The sequence below is a fragment of the Pipistrellus kuhlii genome, unplaced genomic scaffold (genome assembly GCF_014108245.1).
Source record: "Pipistrellus kuhlii isolate mPipKuh1 unplaced genomic scaffold, mPipKuh1.p scaffold_m20_p_14, whole genome shotgun sequence".
NCBI lineage: Eukaryota > Metazoa > Chordata > Mammalia > Chiroptera > Vespertilionidae > Pipistrellus > Pipistrellus kuhlii.
The window spans coordinates 12035252-12048498 of NW_023425449.1; the positions used below are offsets into that span (position 1 = coordinate 12035252).

Sequence of the window (13247 nt, forward strand, 5' to 3'; positions counted from 1 at the left end):
CCGGGACTCAGACTATCATGGCGGGGCCGAGAAGATTATCCCAAGCCTGGGCCTCAAACACAGAATCCAGACTTGTATCAGAGGCGTACTTCTCAATTTGTAAGCCAGACCACCATTTCCATAACCCAAATGCCAGGTGAGTTACCATACCCTTCCCCCCAGGGGCCCAGACATCCCTCCCTGGCCCCAATAACCCTACCAGGACCCAGAACTTTGTCCAGGGCTCAGACTTACCTCCTAGTCACAGACTATTATGGCCAGGACAAGAAGGCCATATTAGAAGCCACTGTCTATTCCTTTATCAGAGTCTAAATATCCAGACTAAAAATAAAATAAAATAAAATAAAAAATATCCAGATTAGTCCTGACCAAATTTTCATCATCCAGAGGTTTTGCCCTTGTCCCAAACCTCCCACCTGGGCTCCTAGCGCCCCCTAGTGGCCACACCATGCCTGAGCACCCAGACCTCTGTCTAGGGCTCAGACCTACCTCCTGGTTGCAGACAATTATGGCGAGGAGAAAGGCATGTGATAAAATTTAACATGCAGCCGAAACCGGTTTGGCTCAATGAATAGAGCGTCGGCTTGGGGACTGGGGTCCCGGGTTTGATTCCGGTCAAGGGCATGTACCTTGGTTGCAGGCATATCCCCAGTAGGGGGTGTGCAAGAGGCAGCTGATCAATGATTCTCTCTCATCGATGTTTCTAACTCCCTATCCCTCTCTCTTCCTCTCTGTAAAAAAAATCAATAAAATATATTTAAAAAACAAAACAAAACAAACAAAAAAAAACATGTGCTAGGAAAAAACCCCAAAAAACCCATGCATGGCAGTATATTCTATAGGGGTCTGAAATGCATCCAGACATAATATTAAAAGAGAACTGATTGGGTTACTGCGACTTTGAAGATACATCAACCAGAGGTAGTTTTTCAAAGGCAAATAATATTCAGGTCCGTAGAGAGTCTTATCCTCCAGCGCTGGTATAAACAACTACTTTCCTGTGAAGGAGACAAGGAAGAACTCCCAGCCCTCTATGTTGTTTCTTCTTGATAGACATATTACATATTTTAAGGCCTGAGTTTGTATATGCACCAAAATGAAACAAAAAAGAAGAGCAAATTTGATTTAAAAAGTACCCCAAGCAATACAAAAAAAAAAAAGTCATTTTAATTTTGATACATATTAAAACATTTCAGTCAGTTTCTCCTGACAGCATTACACGACAAATACACAAGACCTCAAACATGCTTTAAAACGACATTCAGCAAAGTATTTAAAACTTAATAAATAGCAATAATCACACACAAATACATATTTCATACTCATTAAGCTACGAAAACAGACAACTAAAGAATAAATAAATAGGAACTGACAATAAAAATAATATGTGAGGTTTGCAAATCACTCTACTTAAAATAGGGGCTGATCTAAATGATTTCTTAATTTGTTTCTTTTCAACATGTAGCATGATCCCCCCTCAAGAATAAAATATAGTGAAAAAGTCACTTTCTTATAATGCAGTCTTTAAATACAACAAATAAATATAAAACCAGCAAAGAAATTTCAAGTTGTAATAAAAATGCCCCCTTTACCCCCCCCCTCCCCAAAGCTATGGAAATATATAGTTATTGTGGTAGCAAATAATAGAATTTAAAGTGATAGTGCTTATGCACTAAACTCATCTGAGATTTTTATATGATTTTAGTGCAAATCCCTAGGGTCCAATGCAAGCATAACCCTATACCAGGGAAAGACATTACCAGTTGGAACTTATCTTGTACCATGTTTGTACATGTTTTATAAAGTTCAAGATTTACTGCATAGTAAGAGTATCTTCATCCGCTCAATCCTGTCCCTAAATAGAGATGAAAAAGAAATGACCTGTAATTTTACCATTTGGTTTAATACCATATCAGAGTATTAAAGTCAAGAGTAGAAAACCTATATAAAAGTTTCATTTTTGCCATTAGTTTACCTAACTCTATCTAAATTTCACATCACTGCATGTTCAACATAAGAGAAAAAAAATTTAGACTAAGTTTTGTTTTGTTTTTCCCTTTAAACAAGTTCTTATTATGGTGAAATCCAACAATATTTAGACAAATGATACATAAATAAAAGCACACGTGAGTATAAGAGTCCTCACCCTGCATTGGGAGTACATTAACAACCTTGATTTCTAGTATATTAAGTTGCAAGATGTATTGGCAAAAGCAGCAAGGGTTCAATTAAAGCAAAGTATTTTGTACAAATAATAGTTTTAATATAGGATAAACTGACATCAAATGAGGTTCAGCAGCCATATTTCTAACGTGAACTACAGTACCAGGATAAACACAACGAGAAACAAATGGAAGAACATCGGTGAACAATACGAATACATAATGCATGTGTAGCTGCTAAAACAGCAAACGCTAAAGTTACAAATCGTTTAATTTAACCATGCAGGCTAACGTACAATAATAGGAAATCACCCTGCATCTTTTTTTTTTTTTCTTCTTTCTTTTTAAATGAATACTAGTTTAATTGCAAAGTTACAAAACAAGGACTGGATATTGCTCCAACTTGCGTATCATTCATTTCCTTTATGTGATTCGTACCTAACACAGTAACAAAGCCTCATCATCGCTCGTTTCGCTTTTCAGGGCCGCTTCCAGGCAGGTGTCCGGGACCTGGGCGGTGTGCACCATGCCGCAGCGCCCACAGGGCCCGTCTCGGCCGCCTGGCCTGGCGCTGGGGCTCGGTGCGGGGCGTGGCTGCCTGGAGCCTGGGCCTGGATCCGAGGCGAGATCCAGAAGAGGTCTAGAGCAGTCGTTCACGTCCAAGTCTGAAGCTCCGTCCGAAACCGGGATGAGCATTTCCACATCGTCATCTTCCTCTCTCCCACCGACCCCGCTGTCCAGCTGTCTTAAGGGGCTCTGGTTCTGGCTGGCGGAGCTTGATCGGCCTAACGTGAACCGCACCCACCGCAGCCCCTGGGTCATGCGGCTGAGCGCGCTGCTGAGCTGCTGCCGGGCTGGGCTCACGCCTGGGGGCTCCAGGCCGGCCGCATCCCTCCCGCTATCCGGGTGGCCTCCCCGGGCGCTCGGAGCGGAGGAACTCCCACCTGCTCCCACGGGGGCTTCCACGGCGGTGCTGGGAGGGACCTTCTGGGGCAAAGGAGCGGCGACCCCCCCGGCCGCGCCGGCTGTCTCTCTCCTCTCACTTTCCGTGTCGGTGTCGTCGGACTCCACGGAGAACAAACCTCTGTGAGTATGATTCCGCTCAGGTTCTCTGCTGGCGCCCTGGCCGGGGACAACCTCGTCACCGTCGGCCGAGACCAAGGCCAACGACCCGGAATGGCGCGATCTTGCAAAGCTGAAGATGCGGTTCCAGATGTTGCTGGATCTGCCCGCCATGGGGAGCCTGATGGAAGTAAAGCCCAGCTGGGATCGCACGGCGAGCCTCAGGTTTTCCAGAACGGAAGCCTACAAAAAGAGGAGATCTTTAAGAGAGCGAACACGAAAGTACAAAGATTGAAAACACCCTTCTAATAAGAATGTGCTGTGGCAGGAAATTCTATTACTTGTATTTTACATATTATTATACATATATTTGCAGTGTGGCACAGGAAACAAAAAGCTAAAGAAATTAATTTGCACTACACAAAGGTATCTGAGACATTTGAATTCCTCCGTTATCTTTAAAGATGAAGCTTTATTTTCCAGTTTAGTATTAAGTTATGCCCTTATTCTTTGCGATTGGTGATTTTTAATTAGTACATATTATCCAACTGAAAAGGAAACTCTACTTTTTTTCTAGATGAAGAGTTTACGGATTATGAAAAACAAAACAAAACAAAACAAAAAACAAGCCTACCGCATTATATAAGACAGTCTTTAAGCTCCATCTAGTGGTTATTAAAAAGGAATATTCCAATGTGGGACAAACATGGCTTTATCAGTCTGGCATTTAGTACTGGAATTTAGGCATTTCCAGGAAACAACGGTGAACTAGCACACTCCTTCCACACTTCTTCTGCCCCTCCCTTTGCAGGTGAAACCAGGAAGAGGTGACAGCACACGTACTCTGTCACCCTTTGTGATGGATTAACATGCTAGTAATATATCAGCAACATGCTGGAATAGCTTAATATATTTAGTATTCCAGCATGTTGCTAATATATTACTAGCATGTTAATTCTCATATTCATTCTTAAGTTGAAGTAGAAAACTATTTGAGAAATTTTACTTTGGGTTTTAATGTATTAAATTAACCAAAAGAGTAACATGCTTAAGACCCATGGAACCAAGTCACAAGAATGCAAAGTATACTTTTGTATGTTGTGATTATTTGTTAAGATACAATGAAACGATTATGCTTTCAAATTCTCCGTATACAATCCTTGACTTCACTGCAAAAATGTTGAGAGTCATGGGTCCGTCATCATACATACAAGTACAGGTTTCATTTTAAGAGGCACTGAGACAGAAATTGTGAGTTGCAATATACCTGGTTGGGTGAACACACAGGAAAATCCTCGACCGGTGGGATTAAGCCCTGAGCAATCAACTGTCCATATGAAGGAGGAGCTTCTCTTCGGAGCAATTCTGCTTCCACTCTTGACAGCTGTGTTTCAAATGATCTTTGAGAAGAAACAAGGGATTTACAAGGATTAAAGAAAAAGGCAAGTCAATTTTTTTTTTGTCACTAGTAATTAAACTATGAATCTTAATATATTTGATAATGTTAAAAAGCTTAGTCAACCAACACTTACTGATACCTATGCTACCCTACGCTGAGAACAGAGATCAAGCAGTGTCCTCAGGGGCTTTACGCTGGCAGCCTGGATCATTGATTTTTTATTTTTATTTTTAATCCTCACCCAAGGATATTTTTCCATCGATTTTCAGAGAGAGAGTAGAAGAGAGAGGGAAAGACAGAGAAATACCGATGTGAGAGAGACACATCCATCGGTTGCCTCCTACACAAGTCTGACCAGGGCCTGGGCTGGGGAGGAGCCTGCAACTGAGGTATGTGCCCTTGACCGGAATGGAACCTGGTGCCCTTCAGTCTACAGGCCGATGCTCTAGTCACTGAGCCAAACAGGCTAGGCCATTGAGTTTTCATACATTAAAAATCCCTGTGAAAGGAAAAGGTACTAGATGCCTGCTGCAATGCTCAGCCACTGAGCCACGCCGGCCGGCTCCTATTGGTTCTTGACGTGTAGCTTAGCTGCGGACAAACTGAACTATGCGTATTCTCTGAGCACTGCGGGCATTCCTATCTCTATGTGTTTTCACAGGCTGATTTTCTACTATACCTTTTTCCCATCTACATTCTACTCACAGATTTCAAATGGCACTTGTTCAATGAAGACCTCCCCCATCCTTCTTATCAGACCAGGCATCTTTGCACTTTTGTACCAGTTTGTTTTATAGCTCTTACAACACTTAAACATTTTTGCCATCTTATTTTATCCACTTATTCCTTCCTCCTAATTGTAAACTACCTGTGAGATTGTCTTATTCATTTCTCTATTCTTCTGTATAGCGCTTTGAACACAGTAGGTTCTCAAGTATCTGAAATTACTGAATTACTATTGATAAAAATACAGGTTATAAAACACAACTCAGTACTGCAGCTTCTAAAATTCCTACAAAACAGACTAACCTGCAAATAGGAACCGGTAAATACAGATCAACTATTTTCACATCATAATTCTAAGTGCTGATTCACACTTTTTTTTTTTTTAAATGGTTAGCCTTCCGAGTCTTCGGCTTTTCACACTAATTTCTTAAATCTTAACAAGATGTATTTATTTTATCTAAAATAATATGAAGCAAAGACATTTTGCTAACCACAGGAAGGTTACTTGTTGCAAGTATCTGGGCCGCAGTTTCACGGTAGAGGGCATTCCCACTGCGGCTTTGTCTTGATACTGACCTCCGCTCAAACATCCTCAGAGAATAAAGCTTACAGGTGCACCCCAAGGCGATGACGAGCAGCAGGCCGCAGATGAGGCTGCCGATGACGGCCGCGGTGATGACCCTGGTGGGCACGATCACCGGGCAGTTCTCCTCGTCGCTGCCGTCGCCGCAGTCGTCCTGGGAATCGCACACCCAGCTCTCGAACACGCAGCGGTTGTTCTTGCAGTGGAAGTTCCCGGGCTGGCAGAAAAAGCAGTTCTTCTCGTCCGAGCCATTGGGGCAATGGTTCTGGTAGTTGCAGCGGTCGGAACGAGGGTAGCAGACGCCGTTTCGGGAGCACGGGAACTCCTCCTTCTGGCACACGGTGCAGTTGACTTCGTCCCTCCCGTTGGGGCAATGCCAGTACCCGTCGCAGCGCTGCTGCTCCGTGTAGCACCCCCAGTTGCCCCCGCAGGGGATCTCCCAGGGCAAACAGAAGCCGTCCACTTGGTAAGTGGCGTTGAATCCCCTGGCGGCGTTCACTTTATCCGCACAGAAATGCACCCGGATCTGCCCGGAGGAAGAAACCACTGTCAGAGGCGCGTGCGAATCGAAGGCGGTTAGCACACGCAGAAGCTTGTGCGGGTTCTCCTCCAGTCCATCGTATATTTTGACGTAGTCACCGTAGCCGGTACCGTCCAGTTTGAAGTCCGTGAAGCGTAAGATGACTTTGCGATGATCACCCGTGTCTATGAGCCAGGTGCAGTTGCTGCCGGGAGGGTAAAAGTCTGGGTAATTGGGAGAACTGAAAGTACCATAAAAATATTTCAGCCACTGCCCACAAGTGGGCACATCACAGTCTATTTCATCTCCGAGGTCCAGGCAGTCAATGTTGCCGTCGCATTTCAAAGACTCGGGGAGGCAGGTGTAAACTTTGGTAAAGCGGGACAGACACTGGAACTGGTTGTAAGCACAGGGCTGAAAAGCAGCAGGTGTGGGAGCACTAGCTTCCTTAGCACAGATCTCCTCGTCGGAGCCGTCTCCACATTCGTCCATGCTGTTGCACTTCCAGGCTTCCGGAATGCACTTTCCATTTCCGCAGCGGAACTGGTCACAAGCACAGTTTGGTTCCTCAGATTTCCCTGGAAGAACGTGGGGAGGGACGGAGGGAGCGGAGAGGTAAGGAGAAAAGAAGATACTCTTTAAAATAAAAAATATCTAACAGCGAGTGTATATTTACAACAAATGTTGATTAAGCCCAAGTGACAGGGTTTCATAAATCTTGTTTTAAAAAGTAGGTTAAGCTCTAATGGCAAATTAATACTAGCTCACTAATTACTCAACAATTTATTAAAAACTTAGGATTTGTTCCATAAAGATCTTTGCAGTTTGACCTTAAAGAGAAGAAACCAATTCTGTTTTTATAGAAAGCTATTTTACTGCAGAACATCCAGTAAAATAATGTAAGACACATAAACCAAGAGGATATATTGCCTTTAAATTTTAAATAACCTATCGCATAAACATCAAAATGATGATAGACATTTTGAAATAAAGAGAAACTCATTCACAGGATTCACCTTTTCAAATCAATTTTCTCATATTCTTTTTTAGTTGTTTATATAGATAACACAATACTTTACTATATGTATTATAGTATATTTTGTAGGCCCATTAACTTAAATTTTTGCTAAGATTATATGATCAGCTTTATAATGTTTATAGCATTTCATGTAATCATAATATAGCACTTGCATTAAATAATTTCTATTGTTTTAATCTAACTGCAAAATATTGCATGAATCTGAGCTAAAGGTATAAATTTAATCATCATAATAGGGGGAAGGAGACAGAAAAAAAATGGGAATTGCTCATATAATTCTAACTACCTTAGTGTACCATCCTGTATATAACACAAGTGAACATCAGATCCCTATAGTCCCAAAACTGACAATACTGGGCCAGTGCTACCCTCTTCACTAACAACTTGTGTATTGGTGAATAGGTGACAGAGAATGCGCTTCAGTACCTAAATAGTACAAAGACAATGTTTTTAAGAAAAACAATAAATATTATAAAAATGAACATATGCTTGCTAAAAAAGACCAGGTGCTTTCAGAAGATGTAATATTATTTTCAGGAAAACATATACATTGCTCCAGTGCTGAGTTGTTCACATTTGTATGATGTGGTCACTCTTTTTGGATACAGTTTTAAAATAGCCAATACACTAGAAACCATGAAGGTGAACCTGAGTGTGTCTTTATTTGTAAAGACAATGGTAATTCACAAACAAAAATATATTCAGAAGTACCGAAAGAAGAAAAAAGTTCTTTTAAACTAAATGTATTTAAAATATTTAAAAGAAATTTGGCCTTCGTTTATAAAATTAACTGTTTTATTAGGATGATACAAAACACCTCTCAAAGACCCAGTTCTAAGGACCCTGGACCGTTAGCTGCTAACTGCTCCCTCACAGCCACCTGCAACACGGTCTCAGGACATGAACCCTGCTGGAAGACTGGCTCCCAAGTGACTGCTGTTGGATTCTGTTCAGCACCTTTCTCCAGATTAAAAACGCACCTGAAAAGTACGCCAGCCTGAAACCCTTCCGAGAGACACTGTCGTCGGAGTGGAAGCGGATCCAGACGTGGTCTTGGGAAGAGATGTAGGGAGGTGGGATTGTGGAGCCGCATGCTCGGTAGCTCTCCATATTCTTGTATGTTTCTATTGTCAGCCAGTCCAAACTGCATCTTCTGGACCCCTGGATGTCAAAATCCTGGAAACTACAAAACACACACAAGTGTCCGGAAAGGCTATTCGATAGAGTAATTATAATACAATGTGTAATCTCCTTGGTTTTCCAGACATACAACCATATCAGCAGCAAATAATAATGCTGCCCACTGTTCCTATATTCGTCTCTCTCTCAGATTCCGGAGTAAGGCTTCTTTCTAAGTAATGTCAGATTCCAAAAACAAGTACAGCTGGTACGTTTTCCATCCTCTTCTCTCTGTATGTATGTGATTAGGAAAGACTACTGCTAATCCAGAGTATCCTAAATTATTCTGTGTTTGAACCCAAAACACCTTTCTGTAATCTAATACACACAGAGAAAGCCAGCTGTCCCTTAGATTGCTTCATCTGTTTTGCTTAGTGAAAAGTTTATAGTTTACTTTTCAGAAGAGCAAATAGCACAAATCTGAGCAAAGCATAAAGAATTAAAAATGAAAAAAAGTTTCAATGAAAAGTCCCAGAGTTTGAAAATACCCTTTTTTTTTAAACGTAAGTTACTGTATAGTTAAATATTATCCTGTAGTTCACAAAATGTGGGCATGAGTAAAGAGCACGTACATAATTAGCCACTGCTATGAAAAAAAACCCAAAATATCATTTTCTAACAACATACCTCACCAAAAAGTGAAGATCTGACTTTATCTCCTTGCCTCTGCCTTCAACTAAGTTATAAGAAAGTTAATTATCCAAGATTATTATACCAGGATATTTTCTCTCTACATATTCTGAATAACTATAGGGAAGGCTGGCAGGCAATTTGATTATTTCTACTTTTCACTATTATGAACAATATTTTAAAGAATCCTTATATATGCACCTCTCTCTATACACATGAACAAGTATTTCTCTAGGACATATTTTAGAACTACTAGGTGAAAAGCTTCAATTCCACTTTCAATGATGTATAGACAGTGAGAGAAATGTTTATCCCAACTCACAATTCCATGCAGTGTGTAGGAAAGCACCTTAGACTCCTTAACTCTGGCAAAAGGAGATGTTCTGTTTTTGTTTTTGTTTTTTTTTAAAAAAAACGTGCTGCCAATTAGGAGGAGAAAAGTTTATCACTGCTCTATTTTGCATCTCCTTATTTACTGAGATTGAAACTCTTTTCCTTATGTTCACCAGCTATTTATTTTCCCGTGATTTGCCTTTTTATAGCCATTACACACCATATAGTTGGTCCCTGCTGTATGGCTTCCACAGATCAAAGGGAACAGACCACAGTGTGTGTCTCTGGAGAGGATGGTTCTCTCACTAATAAAAGGATGTAGAAAAGAGGAGAAGAGATACAAAAGGAGGCTACATTGACAATCTCCTTTTAATAAACATTCAGTGAAGGGATTTAAGTCTATGACCTGCTAAGTTTCTTCTAATTCTAAAATTCCATGCCTCTTACCTACAGAAAGGAGATAATGGAGGGATGTCCAAGGCCCTCTGTGCTGCCTCTGCTCTGTGGCAGGAATGGCACTCATATTTGTGTGTCAGTGCCAGCTACAGTTCTTTGTTTAGGCACACTCTCTCTCCCTGGCCCCCCCCCCCCCCCCCCCCGCCGAGAACCTTGATATAATTTCCATAAGCAAGCAATATCTAGTTCTACTAAATATTTTCTCCTGAATATCTTATCCCCACAGTGTTTCTCTGCAATTTTAAATGTTTTTAAAATGAACCTTGATTTTTCTTTTTTTATATCCTATTTATTCTCAGAATCTTAAACTTCTAGCTATTTTCCCTAGGAATATCTTTTCAACCTTGTACTCTTAACCACTGTTTTTTTTTGTTTCAAAGTGAAAGCAGGTTTGTTTTTCTAAACACTACATTTATCCACTATCAGCTTGTTTCAAGTTTCGTACATACATATACACAAACAGACATCCCTATTATTGTTTTAACTCATTAAGGTAGAGGATTCTACTAATGAGACTGACGTTATGGGCTAGATCTCCAAGTGGACCAGAGTTTTGTGTATTTGTCCCATGGCCAAAAATTACACTCTTAAACCTAATAAGCTATTTTGCAAATGCGTACCTTTTGTTAAAAAGTGGCCTAGAAAAACATGAATGACTCAGTGCAAATCCATTCCCACCAGTTCAAAACGCATGTCCTAAGAGTAGGGAAAGGAGGGGCTATTATTCTGACCCTTAAGATGATACTGATAACGATAATTTATGACATTTCCTGAAAACCATCTTTTTGTAAATGTGGAGTGTTGATAACTTGGAAATGGAATTATTTTGTAAAAGTGCAGAATAATTCAGCAAGAGGCCAGAACTACCTTATAGTAATAATTTCCCCTGGGTTCGCCCTGATGAGCCAGCTGCAGTTGATCTTGGCGGGATATTCAGAAGGCCAGCCTGGACTGGTGATTATACCACTCGGTGCTCGAATCTGTTCGGGAGTTTCTCCACAAGCTGGAAGACAGCCAAAGCAATCTTAGCTAATTATCATACTTTAAAACAAAACATTAAGGAAATCAGTGCTCATTTTAAAAACACAAACAACAGTTCAGACATTAAATCATATACAGTAAAATATGGTATTAACTTTTAAAAGCTTTTATTATTCTAATAAGATACCTTCCTTTCCTTCCTTTTAGTCAAAGTATCTTAGCCTAATTAAGTACACATTTTGAGGGGGCAGGGAGGTTTTCAAAGTGGGTCTTTGAATAACAGTTTAATAGTCAGAATTGCTAGTTTTAGTCGTGGAGATCAATCAATTGGGTTCTCTACCCACCACCCACCCACCCATCTTTTTTCAAAATTCACCTTGTACATTGATTTTCTTTATTATTAACTACCTAAAATTCAATGTTTACTAAACTACTGTGCGTAGATCCTCAGGAGTAATACTTTGCTTTTTGGGCACTTTAAATAAAAGACTCTGATGTAAATAGTCTTAGGAATAAAATAATTAAGGGAGAGCATATGTAAACATAATAATAAGCTGGATTGTTAAGTTAGTGGATGATTGGATAAAGACAGCCAACATTATTTCAAAATTACTGCAAAGTAGTGAATTTATTCATAATACTTCCCATTGTATTACAGGGTCAAGAATAATTCCTAAATTATTTAAAAATAAAGGTTTGAAATAGTCTGTGATTAAAATATCATTATGTGATTAGATATCTGAATATCATAGAAAAATATAGAGTAAGTTCAAATGACTACCAATACTTTTCTGGATCATTCTCCTGGACTATCTTGAGCTCCCACAGTAATACACTTAACATTTTACCTATTCATCACTCCGCTCACAATCTGACAACTTATTCTCTTTCAATTTAACAGTCACTGGGCTACCAATATATATAATAAATGTTTCAGCCTTCAGTAAAATTTAATATGCTAGAACCTCTTAGTTGATATAATTTAGACAAATTGCATTATCTGATTTCTAAAGTAACAGATTAAAGTAGCAAATTAGGAGTACCGGACAGGGGTACACAGAGAGTCATCAGAAGTGATAGGTGGAATGCTCAGGAAAACAAAAAGTGTGTGCTGAACGCAAAAACCATGAGCGCTCAGAGCCTGTTCAACACCGCCTGTCTTCCCCAAGGTAAGAAAACACTCTCCTTATATCATAACTAGAGGCCCAGTGCACAAAAGTCATGCATGGGTAGGGCCCCTAGGACTGGCCAGCAATCAGGACTGATCTGTGGGGCGACTGATGGGGTGGTCAGGGGGCCCCCGCTGGCACCTGCCTTGGCTGGCCTGGGGCCTGTGTGGCTGGTGATAGCTCCTGTGTTGAGCATCTGCCCCTTGGTGCGCATAATAGCAACAGGTTGCTCCTTCCGTTGTTCTGCCATTGGGTCGATCTGCTTATGAGGCTTTTATTATATAGGATTAGTCATACTTAGTTAAAGGAGTTGAGTGAATAAATGAATCACTGCAAGTAAAGGGCCTGACACAATATGTGGGTTGAAATGTCATGCTTTTTGGTTCTGCTGCTAATTTAAAATTTAGGTAACCCAATTTGTAGAAAGGCAAGTATCCCTATAAAATTATAATTTGAAATAATGACCCCCTTTCCTTCTTTCTCTCTCTCTCTCTCTCTCTCTCTCTCTCTCTCTCTCTCTCTCATAATAGAGGTTATTATGTAATAGAGATTATAATCTGTTCCATTTAGGCTAGAATGCTAGGAAGTATACTATGAAGTTTTTAACCACAATGATAAAAATATAGAAAGATATATTGCTCAATTTAATAATCCTTATTTCTACAGAATAGCTCATTCTCTGGAACAAACACACACATATGCAATCAAGGTTTTAAAAGGTCATTTTCCTGCAGAAAAATGTTCATGCCTAAAATGGGTCTGTTCCTTGATTTAGGGCACATTGCCAAAGGGATCTTGTTTTCAATCACTTTCAGAACAGAAATTCCTGGCACAGAACAAAAGGACATATAAAGAGCCTAGCACAATCTGATTGCCTACTACCCACAGTCGAAGCTTAGAATGATTTTGTGGTTGTTAGATTTCATTGATTAAAATTTCCCCTATAAAAATTTAATTTTAATATGACCCTTTAGAAAAAGACTAATTTTAAACAAATGTGATTCTATT

The 13247-nt window shown here is 40.2% G+C and overlaps 1 protein-coding gene across 2 annotated transcripts in view; it reads right to left on the reverse strand.

Annotated features, from left to right (window-relative positions):
* Positions 1-1145: 1145 nt before the first annotated feature.
* Positions 1146-13247, reverse strand: part of LRP12 (LDL receptor related protein 12) — a 38715-nt gene continuing 26613 nt past the window's right edge. For both annotated transcript variants that reach the window (XM_036436774.2, XM_036436773.2), the window contains 5 exons: positions 10957-11092; positions 8472-8674; positions 5926-7030; positions 4492-4624; positions 1146-3467 (listed from right to left, as the gene is read on the reverse strand). In XM_036436774.2, the coding sequence (XP_036292667.1) occupies positions 2601-3467; positions 4492-4624; positions 5926-7030; positions 8472-8674; positions 10957-11092 (2444 nt within the window). In that variant the 3' untranslated portion in view covers positions 1146-2600. The remainder of the gene's footprint in view (positions 3468-4491; positions 4625-5925; positions 7031-8471; positions 8675-10956; positions 11093-13247) is intronic.